This window comes from Gadus morhua, chromosome 15 (genome assembly GCF_902167405.1).
Source record: "Gadus morhua chromosome 15, gadMor3.0, whole genome shotgun sequence".
Classification (NCBI taxonomy): Eukaryota; Metazoa; Chordata; class Actinopteri; order Gadiformes; family Gadidae; genus Gadus; species Gadus morhua.
The window spans coordinates 4,434,493-4,453,150 of record NC_044062.1 but is presented as its reverse complement, the minus strand read 5'-3'; the positions used below and the strand labels follow the sequence as shown (position 1 = coordinate 4,453,150).

The following is an 18,658-nucleotide window of genomic DNA, read 5'->3' as shown; positions in this document are numbered from 1 at the left end:
CTTATTCAAACTCAGACTGAAAAGTGATCCGGAAAACGACTCAATCAACTAATCTAATCTAGTTCAAAAGGCAAATAAAGTGTTCACTGAGTTGTGTGTGTTTGTGTCCAGGTCGCCAGTCTGCTATGGATGAGGAGAGAAAGGAGGGGGGTCCTACCTCTAAGACCACTCTGTCTGGGGAACATGGTTGTCAGAGCAAAGCTAAGAGGTGAGAAGAGGATCTCTCTGTCTGGGACTGTTGTCCATCTCAGAGCTCAGCAGTGATGCATCATGACTCCATCATTACTCTGAGTAACAGCTGTGTGTGTGTTGTGTTGAAGCCCGGAGCAGCAGGAGAGAGCAGACTCCCCTGCATCCAGCTGTGACTCCATGGAGACTGAACACTCTATGGATCCACCTGTTACGTTTAAAGATGGAAATGACCAACCTTCTAAGAAAAGGTGAGGATTCAGCCAATGCTCAGGGCTATTCAACATGTGGCCCTGATGATCACCTTGATCATCTGCATCTGCGTTGCATGGCTTCTTGGTCCAACTCAGAAACCCTTCACAGACCGCATGCTAGCTGTCCTTGGAGATGTAGATGCCGATGATAAGGTGAGGGGAACAGTCTATAAGAACAGTACCAATGTCTGATCACATGATCACCTCGTGCTGGATTGATTTATAGCTGAGGCCATTTATTTTGACTGTTGCTTTGAATAGTATGAATGAAATGAATCATAAGACCAACAGCATATTCAAAGAACAGAGTACATGAGGAATATCACAGTTCTGTGTAGAAATGTATTCTGACTGCCCCTCCCTCCCACTTATATTTATATTTCAGTAATCTTGACTCATAAGAAGGCAGTTGAATAGCCCCTGTGTTATATTGTATAGATGATAGTCACTGTTTGTTCATTGTATATTGCCTTCTTGGCAATAAAATCATTCTGATTCTGATTCTGATTCCGATAAATTATCAAATGAAATGACATCCACAAATGCCCACTTCCCTGTGGTGTTTGTTTTTCTAGAAGGAGGCAGGGGAGAGCAGACTCCCCTGGACCCAGCTCCCCTGTCTCCATGAAGAGTGACCAATCTATGAGTCCACCTGTTAGGTTTAAAGAAGGAAATCAGTCCATTGACAAGAGGTGAGGAATTATCAGATGGTTAAAATACAGATTCTATCAAACGTCTATAAATCCTGGTTCTCGTTTTTCTAGAAGAGTCAAGCAGGAGAGGGCAGACTCCCCTGGACCCAGCTGTGTCTCCATGAAGAGTGACTTGTCTATGGATAAACCTCCTGAATTTAAAGATGGATGCCCCTCCGGAGAGGAGAGGTAGGAGTTTCAAAAAGACGATCAAACAGACCAGTTGGTTACTTTCAGACTCTACCGATGTTTCCAAGTTAGGAAAAATGTAATGTAGTCTGTGCGTGTGTGTTGGTGTGTTTGTGTGTGTTCTCTCCAAAGACAATCCCAGGAGAGGTCAAAGGTTACCAGTTCTCAGCAGCATCCAACAGAGCTGATCAAGGTGTGTAAATGTCCAACAAGACATTTGACTTTAGCTCTACATGAAAATTAGAAAGCATAATTAGACCTCTTTAGACCAGCGGGACGGGAATCCAGGACAGATGCTTCTGATGTCCTTAGTTAGTCAGAGGAAAGTTGTCCTTTCTGTTCCAGAGGGTTGAGGAGAACGCACACGCTTTCCTGGACGAGGAGCTGAAGAAGCTCTGGAGGGATCACTTCCCAGATTACCCACAATGCTCAGAGAGTCAGTGCAAGGAGAAGGAGGAGGTGGATGGTAAGAAAGAGGAGCAGAGGAGGCGCGCCATAGAGGGAGTGGTAGACATCACAAAGCTCTGCCTGATGGAGATGAACCAGGAGGAACTGGCCGACGCACTGTGGGGCGGTAAGAGAAATCCTTAAGTTGAAGCCCAGTATAAAACTAACTTTTCAATGTGGAGATATCTTTCCTCTTGGGGGTTAAATCTTTGGATCCAGATATGTAGGGTTATTGTGAGGCTGTTTGGTTAATGATTTGATCCAGATATGTGGGGGTATAAGGTTAAATGGTTTGATCCAGTTATGTAGGGTTATTGTGGGTGTATCAGGTTAAATGGTTTGATCCAGATGTATAGGTTTATTGTGGGTCTATCAGGTTACTTCTATACTAAGGCACTATCTTTGTTACATCAGCATAGCAAGTCACTTTCCACTGATGCAGAAAAAAATGATAGCATTACATAGCCCGTTCCAACACATCTAGAGTAGAATATATTATAACTGTCATTATACCAATTATATTGCTGTGAAAATAAAATAATCAAAGTAGGTCCTGAAGTTTTGTATTCATAAAGCAGACCTAGAAACGACAAGCTTCTTTGACCACAAGACATTAAGCCACTAAATATCATGAAGTTCAGCGTTTAACAAAATATATTGACATGTGTCCTCTGATGTCACCATCCAATAAGTGTTAACCACTAACTCTCTTCTGTTGTTTACTCATTTAGAAACTGCAGTGTGCCAACGTAAAATTAAGTCTCATCTGAAGAAGAAGTTCAGGTCTTTATTGGATGGAATCGCTACAGCAGGACAGCAAACAGATCTGAATGACTTCACAGAGATCTTCGTCAGAGAGAGAGGGACTCGAGAGGTCAACAAAGAACATGAGGTCAGACTGATTGAAACAGCTTCAAGGAAACTAGCCAAGGAGGAAATACCAATCAAATGTGAAGACATCTTTAAACCCTTACCAGGCCAAGATCAACCAATAAGAACAATAATGACAACTGGAGTCGCCGGCATTGGTAAAACCGTCTTAACACAAAAGTTTACTCTGGACTGGGCCGAAGGCAAAGCCAACCACGACATATACTTCACATTTCTCTTCCCTTTCAGAGAGCTGAACTTACTGAAAGGGAAAGAGTTGAGCTTGGTGGAACTTCTTCATCACTTCTTTATTGAGACCAAAGAGGCAGGAATCTGCAGATTCAACCATTTCCAAGTTGTCTTCATCTTGGATGGTCTGGATGAGTGTCGACTTCCTCTGGACTTCCAGAACAACCACATCTGGACTGATGTCACAAAGCCGACCTCAGTGGACGTGCTGCTGACAAACCTCATCAGGGGCGACCTGCTTCCCTCCGCTCGTATCTGGATAACAACACGCCCTGCGGCAGCCAATCAGATCCCTTCTGAGTTTGTTAACATGTTTACAGAGGTGAGAGGGTTCACCGACCAACAGCAGGAGGAGTACTTCAGGAAGAGATTCAAAGAGGAGACGCTGGCCAGCACAATTATCTCCCATGTAAAGAAATCTCGAAGCCTCCACATCATGTGTCACATCCCAGTCTTATGTCGGATCACTGCTACGGTTCTGGAGGACCACTTCAAAACATCCAAGATCAGGAAAGAGATGCCCAACACTATGACGCAGATGTACAGCCACTTCCTGAGGGTTCAGTCCATACAGGCAGACAGGAAGAATCATGGCAGAGCTGCAACAGATCTGCAGTGGAGTTCAGAGATCAGGGAGATCATTCTTTCTCTGGGAAAACTGGCGTTTTACCAGCTGGAGAAGGGAAACCTCATCTTCTACGAGGCAGACCTGGCAGAGTGTGACATCAATATTGGAGCAGCCTCACTGTACTCAGGAGTGTTCACCGAGATCTTTAAGGAGGAGTGTGGGCTGTACCAGGACAAGGTGTTCTGCTTTGTCCATCTGAGCATCCAGGAGTTTCTGGCTGCCCTTTATGTCTTTCAGTCATTCATCGACAATGGTAAAAATCTGCTCTCAGAAGAACAACAACCCTTCTGGTATGATAATCATCACTTCCTCTACCAGAAGGCGGTGGACAAGGCCTTACAGAATGAGAATGGACACTTTGACTTGTTCCTTTGCTTCCTCCTGGGCCTCTCTCTGGAGACCAATCAGATTGTCCTACAAGGTCTTATTGGAAAGACAGGAAATACATCACTGACCAATGAGAAAACAGTGCTTTACATCACAGAGAAGTTAAATGGAAATCTCTCTCTAGAGAGAAGCATCAATCTGTTCCATTGTCTAAATCAGCTGAACTACCGTTATCTAGTGGAGGAGATCCAACAGTTCCTGACATCAGGAAGTCTCTATAATTGTTTAGATCGTGATCAGTGGTCAGTTCTGGCCTTCATCTTACTCTCATCAGAAGAGGAGCTGGACATATTTGACCCGAAGAAATACTCTAAAGAGACTGCTAAAGAGAAAGGTCTGCTGATGCTGATGCCAGTGGTCAAAGCCTCCAAAAAAACTCTGTAAGTTCAGTAATAACATGTATTACAATACAGACAACACAATATATATAATACTAGGATATAAAGTTATGAACCAAAATATATCTTTAGGTGTACTAATAACATGTACTATACAAACAACATAATATGCATAATACTAGAACATAAAAAAAAACATAAACAAAACATAGAGACACTACAAAACCACTTTTGATGTTCAAAACTTTCTAACATGTACCCATTTATTTTGTGTGAAGGCTTAATGGCTGTCATCTGTCAGAGAGATGCTGTGAAGCTCTGGCCTCAGTTCTCAGCTCAAACTCCTCTAGCCTGAGAGAGCTGGACCTGAGTACCAATGATCTGCAGGATTCAGGAGTGAAGCTGCTCTGTGCTGGACTGGGGAGTCCACACTGTACACTGGAAACTCTCAGGTCAGTTTTACTCAACGGTCATGCAGTTACACCACAAGGTTCAATATCAGAAACTGTTTAACTGATTTACATCCAGAAAGGAAACAATAAATATATTGTTTTCATAAGATTAACTCCAAATATTTATATTTGTGTTGCCATGACAGTTTCGGTACACATTATACTTTTATTTTTGTAATGATGGTATAAGGAAAAACCCATGAAGAAGAGCAGGGTGGCAAGACCGTACACGGAATAGTAAACAAAACCTAAGTTCATTAAGAAAAACGTAACATGTGGATTTTCCATCACACTTCATAGGGGGCCAATATTCTATGTTTTAATTCAGTTGATAACCTTGAAATAGCCTCAGCCATTGTGTCTGGTGATTCACATACAAAGTTCTATACCGTGTGTCAAGGGGTGAGGAGTTATGCCATTTAATCTGTCGCTGTAGTGCCCCCCATGATCCTATTTGGATTAACTTTAGCCTGGTTAATCTTGAGCTATTTTTCAAAAAGTATACCGCGTTTGTTGATTGCCCTAAATCCAGCCCGCCTTTAGACACCTAAAGATGATTGATTGTTTGGGCTAATTTGACAATCCGGCGGCCATGTTTTTCCAGGTTAGTGTCCCTTTTGAACATTTGTTCACCGTGAGAGGAGAATTATTATTATTATTTTTTTATGACAGTAGATCAAAGAGTTCGGGAAATATGAACATCCAAAGTTTGCATTTTCAGTTGATTGCAACAGCACCCCCTATCACCCAATCTGGCTAATCTTCAGAGCAAATAATCTTGACCCAATGCGCCTTTGACTAAAGAAAGTTGGATGAGGATTGGTTTAACGTAACCCTGCCTTTTTGTTCCTTCAATTTGACCAATTTAGGGCTCTGTGTAGGTCATATGGTGTAGGTTATTTTCTTAGTTTGTAATGACGGCAGACCGTGTATGTTTTATTGCAATATTATTCTATGCATAACATGTACTCAGACATTAAGGTGAAGTCTAGAGTTGTTCTTTAACATTTATTAACAGCCTCTTCTTAAAACTGACTTTTGATACATTAATTATGTCAAAAGTAGTAATGGTTTTTAATCTTCTTAATAGATTTCAACACAGTTCCGAACATGTTCTGTTTATTTTCTGTGAAGGCTGAATGGCTGTCAACTGTCAGAGGGATGCTGTGAAGCTCTGGCCTCAGTTCTCAACTCAAACTCCTCTAGACTGAGAGAGCTGGACCTGAGTACCAATGATCTGAAGGATTCAGGAGTGAAGCTGCTCTGTGCTGGACTGGGGAGTCCACACTGTACACTGGAAACTCTCAGGTCAGTTTTACTCAACGGTCATACAGTTACACCACAAGGTTCAATATCAGAAACTGTTTAACTGATTTACATCCAGAAAGGAAACAATAAATATATTGTTTTCATAAGATTAACTACAAATATATATATTTGTGTTGCCATGACAGTTTCGGTACACATTTTACTTTTAGTTTGTTAATGATGGTATAAGGTGTATGTTGTATAACATTCTTATTATGAGGGTTTAGAGTTGTTTAGTAAAGTTTAATATCTAACAATTCATAAAACAATATTTTTAAGTGAAGTATAAGGATGATTTTTGTTTGATAATTTAACATCTGTGTGACATCTATCTCTTGATATATTAAGATCCAGATTATTCATATTATTTATGATTTCATGCCTGTAAAAAGACTGGTTACAATTCCCATAACATTTAATCACAGTTCCTTACATGTTGTGTTTGTTGTTTGTGAAGGCTGACTGACTGTCATCTGTCAGAGAGATGTTGTGAAGCTCTGGCTTCAGTTCTCAGCTCCAACTCCTCTAGTCTGAGAGAGCTGGACCTGAGTAACAATGATCTGCAGGATTCAGGAGTGAAGCTGCTCTCTGCTGGACTAGAGGGTCCACACTGTACACTGGAAACTCTCAGGTCAGTTGTACTCAATGTGCATACAGTTAGTGAATAAGAATGTATTCTGATTCACATGGATGTGAATCAGAATACATTCAGATTCACATCCATAAACAAATTCACCTCCCCTTAATACAGAATTTTCATAAGAATAACTCATACGTGTGTGTGTGTGTGTGTGTGTGTGTGTGTGTGTGTGTGTGTGTGTGTGTGTGTGTGTGTGTGTGTGTGTGTGTGTGTGTGTGTGTGTGTGTGTGTGTGTGTGTGTGTGTGTGTGTGTTTGTGTATGTGTGTGTGCAGGTTGTCTGGTTGCCTGATCACACAGAAAGGCTGTGATTCTCTGGCCTCAGCTCTAAGCTCTAACCCCTCCCATCTGAGAGAGCTGGACCTGAACTACAATCACCCAGGAGACTCAGGAGTTAGGCTGCTCTCTGCTGGACTGGAGGATCCACGCTGGAGACTGGACACTCTCAGGTATGGAGAGGACAGCTCACCACTCAGGGACGATGTCTCCTGCAAGGATTCAAGCCGCTGCTAGATTAAGCAATTTGAAAAGGCAGCTGTAACTCATGTTGTATAGAAAGATGAGACAGCAGATGATGAAGGTGATTGTTTCAACATGCTGCTCTCACTTTGTTCCCCCCCCCAGTGTGAAGCACGGTGGATTCCGGAGGCTGAAATCAGGTCTAAAGAAGTGTAAGTGTCCGTTAAGTTTGATTCAGCACAACACACACTAACTATTGAGATGGAAAATCCATCCACACAGCAGTAGGTGATGTCCTTTTATTCAAATCCTACTGGGAATGAAGATGATGGCTGACATAATTTATCTTCAGCAATCTGTTGATGAATCCTCAACCAACTAGTGATACTACAAATGATACACAAACTGAGGTGCGTTCAGAATCGCAAATATAGGCGAACGTTCGCGAACGATTTTAAACATTTTCCGTTAAACGAACGTAAGCAAGCAAACGTTTACGAACATAGGCAAACTGTCTGAAGAGGTAGTTCTCCACAAACAGATGCTCTCTTCGGCTACGTGACATTTGTTGCCATGGCATTAAACTAAACTATATTGAAATCATTTACTCCTTTCCTACACAGAAAGCAATAGATAAAACGTTTCTTTTGCATCCTAAAATGCGATTTGAACGTTATATCGCAGTAAGTGGGTACAACTTCGGTGACGTAGCCCTCTATTCTTGAATTTTCCGTACTGGTTGTCTGCAGTAGGCTTTCAATGAGGTCGACCACTTGCAAACCCTCTTCTGTAAACTCTTCCATTAACATGGAGGCTGCCGCTAATACCATGGCCTTCGTATCCATTTTTTTCGTTCACAGTTTGTTTAGAACGGTGTTCAAAAATCGTTCAAAATTAATTGTTTAATGTCAACGCGTTCGTTGCGAACGTTCGCCTATGTTCGCTGAACTTGAACGCACCTCTGATCTAGTATTGTGTGTTATGAGGGTAAAGGAAGCATGATCATGGTGGAATTACAATATAAAATGCCTTTATCTTTTTTCTATACTTCATTGGTTAAGGTTGGTTTTAGTTGAGTTGGTTTGACCTGTGTTGGTCCAGTGAGTGTTAAACCGGGCTGACCAGACAAAGCTGGCCCATATCATCAGCCTCACTGCATCAGACTCACTGTATTTGACTCACTGCATAAGACTCACTTCATCAGACTCATTGCATCAGGCTCACTGTAGGAGATGATAGAGCTGCTGGCTGTTGGACTGAGGCCTTTCTTTCCACATGCCCACGGTTGTGACATCATCATTATACCGCTGTGGGATTAGAGACACAACACCCCAGCACGTTCATGGCAATCAGTGGAGACGCCAATCAAGTTCTCCAAACCCAGATTTATACATCTTTATCTAGCCACTCTTTTCTTCTCATACATCTGCTCTGGGTTACATTGGAGTAATTAAGTGTTATCTTATTTCTTTGTGTTTAGAAGCCTAATCATGTTGTGTTCTCCCGTCAGATGCCTGTGAAATCACACTGGACCCAATCACAGCACACCGAGACTTCTCTCTCTCCGAGGACAACAGAAAGGTGACACGGGGTAAACGGGGCCAGTTCCGGGGCCAGTATCCTTATCATCCCGAGAGGTTTTTGCCCCTTTTCCAGGTGTTGTGTAGAGAGGGTCTGACTGGCCGCTGTTACTGGGAGGTAGAGTGGAATCATCATGTTTGGATAGCAGTTACATACAGAGGAATCGAAAGGAAAGGATGGGTTAGTGAAGCATTTCTTGGAAAAAACGACAAGTCCTGGAGTATTGAGTGTAATGATGGTGGTTACACTGCCTGGCACAACGATGGAAAAACAGACGTACCTCTCCCCCCCACTGGCTCCAACAGAGTAGGAGTGTATCTGGACCGGCGTGCTGGCACTCTGTCCTTCTACAGAGTGTCCCCAGGTGGAGGAGGGTCCTCAGACACACTGACACACATCCACACCTTCCAGTCGTCCTTCACCAAGGAGGACCTCCTCCCTGGGTTTAGGTTAGAGTGGCGGGAATCCTCAGTGTCTCTTTGTCAGATTTAGCAACACACACAAACACACACACACACACACACCCACACAAACATAATAAAATAAATGGTAACGATTGCCTTCACAAACTATTATTGCTGCGCTAAGGTGAACCTTTCATCGGGAGGTTATTTTGGAATTGTTTTGTTAAAGGATCATGTATAATAGGGGCGACATTGGCGGGAGAGCGGGTTGACTTGTAACCGGTAGGTTGCTTGTTCGATCCCCGGCTCCTCCTAGACGAGCCTTGAGGTGTCTTGCAAGACACCTCAACCCTGACGGCTCCTAACAAGCCGGCTGTCGCCCTGCGTGGTCGACTCCGCCGTTGGTGTGTGAATGTGTGTGTGGACTGCTGTAAGTCGGTTTGGATAAAAGCGTATGCTAACCGCCCAAGATGTGCATGTAAATGTAACACACAAGCCTAGATTGGGGTTGAATTATGTATACCCTGGGTTTTTTAAGTGTCAGAGATTGAGCCCCCCCTCAGAGAACCATAAACAGCTGCCCTGCCCCCCCCCCCCCAAACATTTACAGAATCTTTGTGTTTTAAAGACATAAACAAACAATGGAACAATGAGTGTGCGTCTTTGATTCGCAGAGGCAGCATTTTTTTTTTTCACGTTGCGCTCCTCTTGAAGAACTATGGCGCCCCCTACCGGAGGCGCGTCCCACTGTTTGAAAGCACCCTGATATAGGCTTTATATAATGTATTTACTCTATATTACATTCAAACACATTGAAAGTGTGGCTAATGAAGAGAATAGTGTTTGAATAAATGTTTAATTCTGACAAAACGATAGGGACCACTCCACACTTTATTTTGAGGGAGCTCAGCATCAAAGTTATTTCACCACACACTTTAATGAATAATAATTAGATCAGACAAATAAGAAAAATAAATAGAAAAAAGGCATTATAATTATTATCATCAGATATGGAAGATATATACAATTATGAGGCTTCCATATGGCATATAGTTTGTGTAGATAGCGTGTGTTGCCAGAACTGATTGGCAATTTCGAACCCAACTATAGATAAACCGCCCAATCAACCAAAAACCTGCCCAAAACGTAAATTGCCAGAAAACCGATTAATCACATACTTCTGCAATGGAAAATACACGAATACACACCTAAGCGCAACCTCATTATTAACTATGACGTTATGAACATCTCATCTATCTTTTGTCTATGTTTTGTTGATTAATGATACATTACTTCTCTGTAAGTTTATTTCCTTGTCCATGTAATGTCAATGTCAATCATCTGTCTAACTATATGCTGCGTTGCTTTTATGCTTTTGTATGTTCTATCTAACATCAACCTGCCAGGGACTACAGATGAAAAATATTTTTTTAACTGAATCTGGTGCATTTATGTGTCCGATGTAATGGCCATGTTGATTAATGCACACTGTACCTTTTGAATAAATAAATAACTCATCCCATTGAAGATCCATCTTCTGCTGCAGTGTGTTCTTTACACAGACCTTATGAGGTTTGTGTGTGTGAGAGATAGATGAAGATTGTTTAAGCATTGTTTTTACCATTAAGCTTCTCGGGAGTACACCCGGATATGTAGCAAGCACCTAGCCTCTGGCCATATACAATAAACGGGGGTCCCCACAGAAAAACCTCAGATATATAACAATCACATTTCCAATCGATTAATCATTTTAGAACCAGTGTACCAAGTAATAACGTAACCGTTTAAGATTGACATTGTGTTTTTGATGTCGACTGATTTATGAATAAATCGATAAAGGATGTTATGTGTCTAGACTTGTCCTATACTTTATATTTTATTACGTTTACCCTGATAGAAGAGAATGAATACACAAATAATTAATTAATCGAGACTTTCTGCAAAGAGTTCAAGGAAAGATCTAATTTCCTTGAGGGGTGTTTAATTGTGTCAGCCTGAAGAGGTCAGAGGTGAAAATATATATATATAAATATATTTTACTTAGTTAAATTTCCAATACGGGGGGGGTAGAATGAGTGACCTCGATTAACATTTGAAACCTCCTGGAATGTGATAAGTGTGAGAGAGAGAGAGAGAGAGAGAGAGAGAGAGAGAGAGAGAGAGAGAGAGAGAGAGAGAGAGACTATACAAATTCTTTGTATAGTTTTTTTTTTTTCGGATACCAATTCCAGAAACATTGTTTGAATCGAAAGGAAAGAATGTATTGCTGGTTATTAAGCCCACAAATAAAATACCGACTTCACATTGAAGAAAGACTGGGGGCAGTTCATTTCAACATCAACATAAATGGAGCCTCTTTCTTTTTCAACATGTGAATAGGGATCCAAGTGGCCTACAATATTCCCGTTGGCCAAGTCCGATCTAAGTGATTCTCACTGTTGGCGACAACCTGATTGAAATCAATATGACAAGAATGCATGGATCGAAAGAGCGCTTGTTGTAGTCCAACTTCGGAAAACTGTAGTTCCACGCTAGAGACGCTAGAGATCAGCAATACTCCCCGTCGCGCAATGACTTTGGTTAGGAAAGTGGAGTCTAATTCATTTTAAACAGCGCTGTCTTTTCCTATGTTCTAAATGAAGCACCGTTTCATCTCTCGTTGATCCAATGACGTTTTCCACAAAGGTTAAGTAAAGGAGGCATAGAGGTTAGATGATTTGACTATTCGTAGACGCCCCAGGTATGAGTGTGATTCGCTGTTAAAAGCCGTTTTGAAATCTTCTGACATTATAAGTGGGCGTGTCCACCTAGATGTGAGCTGGATAGATCAGTAGCAGCCTACCCAGTGGATTGTAGCAAACGTTGCTAATCTATCCATCATACATCTAGGTGGACCCGCCCCCAGTGTGAAGATATTGTTACGTTTTGGCAAAGAGCCGTGTGATAAGCGGGATACTGTATAGAATGTCGCCGTTTATTATCAAAAATAATACCCTTCAGGGCGAAGCAAGACACCTCCGCTTTGTGTCGGGGTCCGGTTTGCCCTGCTGGGGCTTATTTTCCCAATAATGACCGGCGTTCTGTGCAACATTATCCCTTACATATTGCATATAAGTCCAGACCAGGATAAAGGTTGTGCACGAGAGACATATGAACGTACGCTTACCACTTTTGTAAATGTCATATATACAGTACATTCGGATTGCATGATAGGAATAGATCTGTTCCGATTATAAATCTAATCGGACAAGAAGTGTCCATGTACTGTACACCTGGCTACTAGTGAGATTCACTTGGGTCGGACCTGGCCAACAGAAATATTTTAGGCCACTTGAATCCCAATCCACATGTGGAAAAAAAAAAGAGGGTCAACATAATGTTGATGTGGAAGTCTGCATTTTATTTCCGTACGGTGTATATTGTGTGCCCGGCAATAAATGAATTAATTTCGATTCAAATAATATGTTTCTGGAATTGGTATCTATTGTTATCAAATGTATTTCCTTCTCTTCTCTTCTACTGCTTTACTGCGTCTCCCATGCGTTTTTTGCGTAGAGTCGGTAAACTTCGGGCGGCCTGTTGCTTTAGTTTAAATATTGTCGCCGTGAAGGATTATGGGATACCACTATCTCCTTTTTTTCTACACAGTTCGCCCCCTTTCTGAACGACTCTGGAAGTTAATAATTTCCAATTAATTTCACGGCGCTGACGTTTCAGAAAATCCGTGTATGCCTAAAAAGATTATTAAGAATGGAACTAAGCGAACCCACTACGATGTGACCATAAAACGTTTGATACAAGACTTTGTACATCGTTATCGTTTTGATGATGGAACTACTGTAGTTCAACTACACATCGACGGGTCTCTGATGTTAGGTAGGTAGTTGGCACCATCTCGTGGTAAAAAGCAGAATTACACTTCAGATAGACTACGTTGTGATGTGGTATCTAGGCAACCTCTTGTATCATGAGCAGAGGGTACCTCCCACAACATGGATATGCTTCTTTTACCTTTATCCTAGCATATTTGAAACGTTGTCAGTTAAACATATCTCTGCGGGGCGAAGACTTTATTATTGACCCTAAGAAAAATGATCGCAGAGAAATTCACTTTTACGTGCGACCAGTTGTCATCTCACAGGCAGATAGCGTGCTGTCCGACTCACTGTGTCACACCACATGGAGGCAAAGACCTGCTCTGTTACAACCTGAAAGACCTTAACCAGGAGGTCGGTCAAATCCACACAGTGCTGCTGCTTTAGTGCACTTATTATTTATTTAAATTCTGTAATTCCTCTACACTAATGTGTGTGTGTGTGTGTGTGTGTGTGTGTGTGTGTGTGTGTGTGTGTGTGTGTGTGTGTGTGTGTGTGTGTGCGTGCGTGCGTGCGTGCGTGCGCGCGCGCGCGTGCGTGCGGGATGGGCGATATGGCCTAAAATCCATATTGCGATATACATGCAACCTATTGCGATAACGATATATATCACGATATATAAATCATAATAGAACCATTTCAGAACAGGTTTCATAGACTCTAAGGAAAGCTAAACTGCTAAATGTATGTCGTTTTGAGAACATTTATTGTGCAAAACTAATCATACAACATAATGTTGTAGCTGCAGAGACTTTAAAAAAGAAAAAAATATTCTGTGCAATGACGTATAGCCTACTTCTCTTAATGAAATAAAAATGAGCGGTGTCTTGTTAATAAAGAAACGGATACTGTGAATTAGGGAAATACGTCCAGTATTACGCATGGCTATTTTAAATAAAGACAAATCTTCCAAGTGTTTGCACAGATACTTGCTATTAAAACATAAAACAATTGAACGCATATAATTTTGAAATGAACATGAAATGAGAGCAATCACCAGCTCCTCCGTTTCGCTTTCAGCCATATTTACTTAGATGACGATGATGCGTTGAAGCCGGTTGGAGCTCATGGCTCTTTAAATTCCGCGGGTCGCGGACGATGCGTTGCAGCCGGTTGCAGCTCGTGGCTCTTTAAATTCAGCGGGTCACGGACGATGCGTTGCAGCCGGTTGCAGCTTGTGGCTCTTTAAATTTCGCGTGTCGCGGATGATGCGATGCAGCTGGTTGCAGCTCGTGGCTCTTTTTAAAATTTGCAGGTCGCGGACGATGCGTTGCAGACGGTTGCAGTTCGTGGGTCTTTATATTTCGCGAGTCATGGATAGATCGCGTCAAACATACATTATCGCGATAGAGCAATATAACTAAAATCTCTATCGTAGGCCATTTTTTATCGTTTATATCGTATATCGTTTATATCGCGCATTCCTAGCGTGCGCGCGCGAGTGCGTGTGTGCGTGTGCGTGTGTGTGCACGACACAGCCCCTGGCATTAACGGGCCACCATGGTGAGATCTCTGCGATGGTGTTCGGGAGACGTGACACGCAGGTCCTACTCTGCTCTGCCTCTGCTGATTACATCATTGTGTGGAACATTGAGCTCTGTCAGAAGAGAGTAGACGATGGTAAGGAAGTTCAAAGTGTTGTACATGTTGGGTATGACATTATTTAATTAGCCTACTTATCTAAAACTACCCCATGCTAATAAAACATAATGATGATGTTAACTTAAATATATCTTATATACAGCTTAAAGCAAACTTAAATACATTGCATTATGTCAAATTCATTTGTGTTGTTGTTAACCCTAGTGATGGATTAATTATCCTAAATTAACGTTATGATGCTGGCATCATTATGGCGAAATATAGCCATTGCATGCAAATGCTGGGCTGCCATTTTATGACACTTTATTTCATTTATTCATCAATGTTCTGATCCCATAGGCTTAATTGCAGCTGGAACAGTAATCGGTACCTTACTGGGTGATGTGGTCTACCTTGCCTTCTGTTCCTCTGGGGAGCGGGTAGCAGCATGCACTGGAAACAGAGTCAATATACTGAGCTCACAGGTACGCCTACTGTCATTATTTACATATTTGAAATTAATTAATTAGTCAATATTTAGTACTTTATTCCACATTATATGAAGTATACATGAATATATACAGCGTAATATATATTATATTAGCCCTGTATGTGTTGTACCCTTAAAAAGGGGAATAGTAGCGGGAGAAAGATTAAAAAACACACACGCAACTCTCCTTCACTCGTCTTATTTGAATCAGGTTTTACACAACGCATACAAACAACAGACAAATGCATACACACGCACACTCAGCTCCAGGACCACAAATATCATGACATGTATTAAACACAATATATTAATTGAATAATATAATTGAATAATATATAGGGTTATATATAAATGAAGCAGTAACACGCTTTAACACCAGTCAACATTCTCATATCCTACGGCGTGGCCAAAAGGTATTCGGCTGGTAGCTTACACGAGTAAGAGTACGAGTTAAACAGCGCTGTCTTTTCCTATGTTCTAAATGAAGCACCGTTTCATCTCTCGTTGATCCAATGACGTTTTCCACAAAGGTTAAAGGAGGCATAGAGGTTAGATGATTTGACTATTCGTAGAGGCCCAGGGTATGAGTGTGATTCGCTGTTAAAAGCCGTTTTGAAATCTTCTGACATCATAAGTGGGCGTGTCCACCTAGATGTGAGCTGGATAGATCAGTACCAGCCTACCCAGTGGATTGTAGCAAACGTTGCTCATCTATCCATCATGCATCTTCTAGGTGGACCCGCCCCCAGTGTGAAGATATTGTTAAGTTTTGGCAAAGAGCCGTGTAATAAGCGGGATACTGTATAGAACGTCGCCGATTATTATCAAAAATAATACCCTTGTGCTCTCACTTACCCCATAATAATACCCCATAATACCCTAGTCTTTCATAAATGTGAAGTCTGCATTTTATTTCCGTAGGCCTACGGTGTATATTGTGTGCCCAGCAATTAATTAATTAATTTAGATTCAAATAATATGTTTCTGGAATTGGTATCCATGGTTATAAAATTCACTTCTACTGCTTTACTGCGTTTCTCATGCGTCTTTGCGTAGAGTCGGTAAACTTCGTCGGCAAACTTCGTCGGCGGCCTGTTGCTTTAAATATTGTCGCCGTGAAGGATTATGGGATACCACTATTTTTAAACAGTTGGCCCCCTTTCTGAACGACTCTGGAAACTAATTTCCAATTAATTTCACGGAGCTGACGTTTCAGAAAATCCGTTTAGGCCTACAAAGACTATTAAGACTAAGCGAACCCGCTGCGATATGACCATAAAACGTTTGATACATGACTTTGTACATCGTTATTTTGATGATGGAACTACACATCGACGGGTCTCAGATGTTAGGTAGGTAGTTGGCACCATCTCCTGGTCAAAAGCAGAATTACACTTCAGATACAGACTACGTTGGGATATGGTATCTAGGCAACCTCTTGTATCATGAGCAGAGGGTACCTCCCACAACATTGGATATGCTTATTTTACCTCTATCCTAGCATATTTGAAACGTAGTCAGTTAAACATATCTCTGCGGGGCGAACACTTTATTATTGACCCTAAGAAAAATGATCGCAGAGAAATTTACTTTTACGTGCGACCAGTTGTCAGCTCACCGGAAGATAGCGTGCTGTCCGACTCACTGTGTCACACCACATGGAGGCAAAGACCTGCTCTGTTACAACCTGAAAGACCTTAACCAGGAGGTCGGTCAAATCCACACAGTGCTGCTGCTTTAGTACACTTATTATTTATTTAAATTCTGTAATTCATCTACGCTTACGTGTGTGTGTGTGTGTGTGTGTGTGTGTGTGTGTGCGTATGTGTGTGTGTGTGTGTGTGTGTGTGTGTGTGTGTGTGTGTGTGTGTGTGTGTGTGTGTGTGTGTGTGTGTGTGTGTGTGTGTGTGTGTGTGTGTGTGTGTGTGTTTGCGTGTGTGTGTATGTGTGTGTGCATGACACAGCCCCTGGCATTAACGGGCCACCATGGTGAGATCTCTGCGATGGTGTTCGGGAGTCGTGACACGAACGTCCTACTCTGCTCTGCCTCTGCTGATTACATCATTGTGTGGAACATTGAGCTGTGTCAGAAGAGAGTAGACGATGGTGAGGAAGTTCGAAGTTCGAAGTACATGTTGGGGATGACATTATTTAATTAGCCTACTTATCTAGAACTACCCCATGCTAATAATACATAATAATGATGTTAACTTCAATCTATCTTATATACAGCTTAAAGCAAACTTAAATATATTGCATTATGTCAAATTCATTTGTGTTGTTGTTAACCCTATTGATGGATTAATCATCCTAAATTAACGTTATGATGCTGGCATCATTCTGGCGAAATATAGCCATTGCTTGCAAATGCTGGGCTGCCATTTTATGACACTTTATTTCATTTATTTATCAATGTTCTAATCCCATAGGCTTAATTGCAGCTGGAACAGTAATCGGTACCTTACTGGGTGATGTGGTCTACCTTGCCTTCTGTTCCTCTGGGGAGCGGGTAGCAGCATGCACTGGAAACAGAGTCAATATACTGAGCTCACAGGTAAGCCTACTGTCATTACTTACATATTTGAAATTAATTCATTAGTCAACATTTAGTACTTTATTCCACATTATATGAAGTATACGTGAATATATACAGTGTAATATATATTATATTAGCCCTGTATGCACCACAGACAGGGTCCATATAATATATATTATATTATTGTATATGCAGGGAACCTAGTTAGATTTGAGCCAGAGTAGGCCTGCGTTAAGAGTTTAGAGTTTATTTGTTTAGCACAAATACAACATCTGTGCAAGGCGAGTTCCACACCTATTTCCAACTATGATACACTTGACATGCAGGCTAAACATAAAAATTGTATTGGAAGCATTGAAAGCAAGGTTTTTAGGATCAAAAGCAAAACGTAAAAAAAAGACAAAATCCGAAAAAAAAAAAAAAACGCCTTTGATTGAGTCCATCTCCTGGGCCTCCAGCAGGGGGAGCTGGTGTGTACCCTGTCTGCTCACCTGGGGCCCCTCACCGCAGCAGAGTTCTGCCCCTGGGACGAGGAGATTCTAGTCACCACCTCAGAGGACCGCTCCTTTATGGTCTTAATAAAACAAACATTAACAATACTTAAAACAGCCAATAGCCGATGACTTTATACTTACAGAACACAACGTTGTCTTTTCATTTAGGTGTGGGATCTGAAGGCAGAAGCGGTTTGCTATCAGTCTTTTGTATTGTCAGGTAGGGGACCGACTAGGCTATGATCTTTGTTGCAAATTTAAATATTATTCATTTGTGAACTCTAAACCACTTCATTATTACAATGTTTATGCTAATTAGGTAGTAGTTAAGCAAAACACCTAGAATGATTAGCCACTCTGTACTCTCCCATGACGAGGAGTAAACACAGTTCAAATCTCAGCTGAACTGGTTATCAGTATTTCATGTTTTATGTTTTATTTGTCCATGTTGTCTGCTCAACTGTGCTGTCTTTCTATGTTTCCCAGCTTCTGCTTTGATCTGCTGTATTTTTGTGGAGAAGAGCAGGCAGTTTATAGTGGGCTCATCAGATGGACAGGTAACTGTTATGACATTTTATAATATTTCTAAACTCAATT

At 41.5% G+C, this 18,658-nt stretch overlaps 2 protein-coding genes and 1 long non-coding RNA gene across 3 annotated transcripts; all 3 read left to right on the top strand.

Annotated features, from left to right (window-relative positions):
• The first annotated feature begins 1,822 nt into the window (after nucleotides 1-1,822).
• Nucleotides 1,823-10,618, top strand: LOC115559601 (protein NLRC3-like). Its single transcript, XM_030378552.1, has 6 exons — nucleotides 1,823-1,898; nucleotides 2,503-4,285; nucleotides 4,522-4,695; nucleotides 6,917-7,090; nucleotides 7,266-7,312; nucleotides 8,611-10,618. Exons 1-6 carry the CDS (start codon nucleotides 1,856-1,858, stop codon nucleotides 9,171-9,173), a joined length of 2,784 nt encoding a protein of 927 aa, XP_030234412.1. The 5' UTR covers nucleotides 1,823-1,855; the 3' UTR covers nucleotides 9,174-10,618.
• A 2,445-nt stretch (nucleotides 10,619-13,063) lies between these two features.
• On the top strand, nucleotides 13,064-15,020 carry LOC115559624 (uncharacterized). Its single transcript, XR_003979616.1, has 3 exons — nucleotides 13,064-13,314; nucleotides 14,439-14,580; nucleotides 14,902-15,020. It is a non-coding gene; the product is annotated as an uncharacterized LOC115559624 (long non-coding RNA).
• A 1,363-nt stretch (nucleotides 15,021-16,383) lies between these two features.
• On the top strand, nucleotides 16,384-18,190 carry LOC115560339 (WD repeat-containing protein 27-like). The gene is made up of 4 exons (XM_030379741.1): nucleotides 16,384-16,739; nucleotides 16,996-17,137; nucleotides 17,461-17,585; nucleotides 18,026-18,190. The coding sequence occupies exons 1-4, from the start codon at nucleotides 16,602-16,604 to the stop codon at nucleotides 18,188-18,190; spliced, it is 570 nt and encodes a 189-aa protein (XP_030235601.1). The 5' UTR covers nucleotides 16,384-16,601.
• The last annotated feature ends 468 nt before the right edge of the window (nucleotides 18,191-18,658 follow it).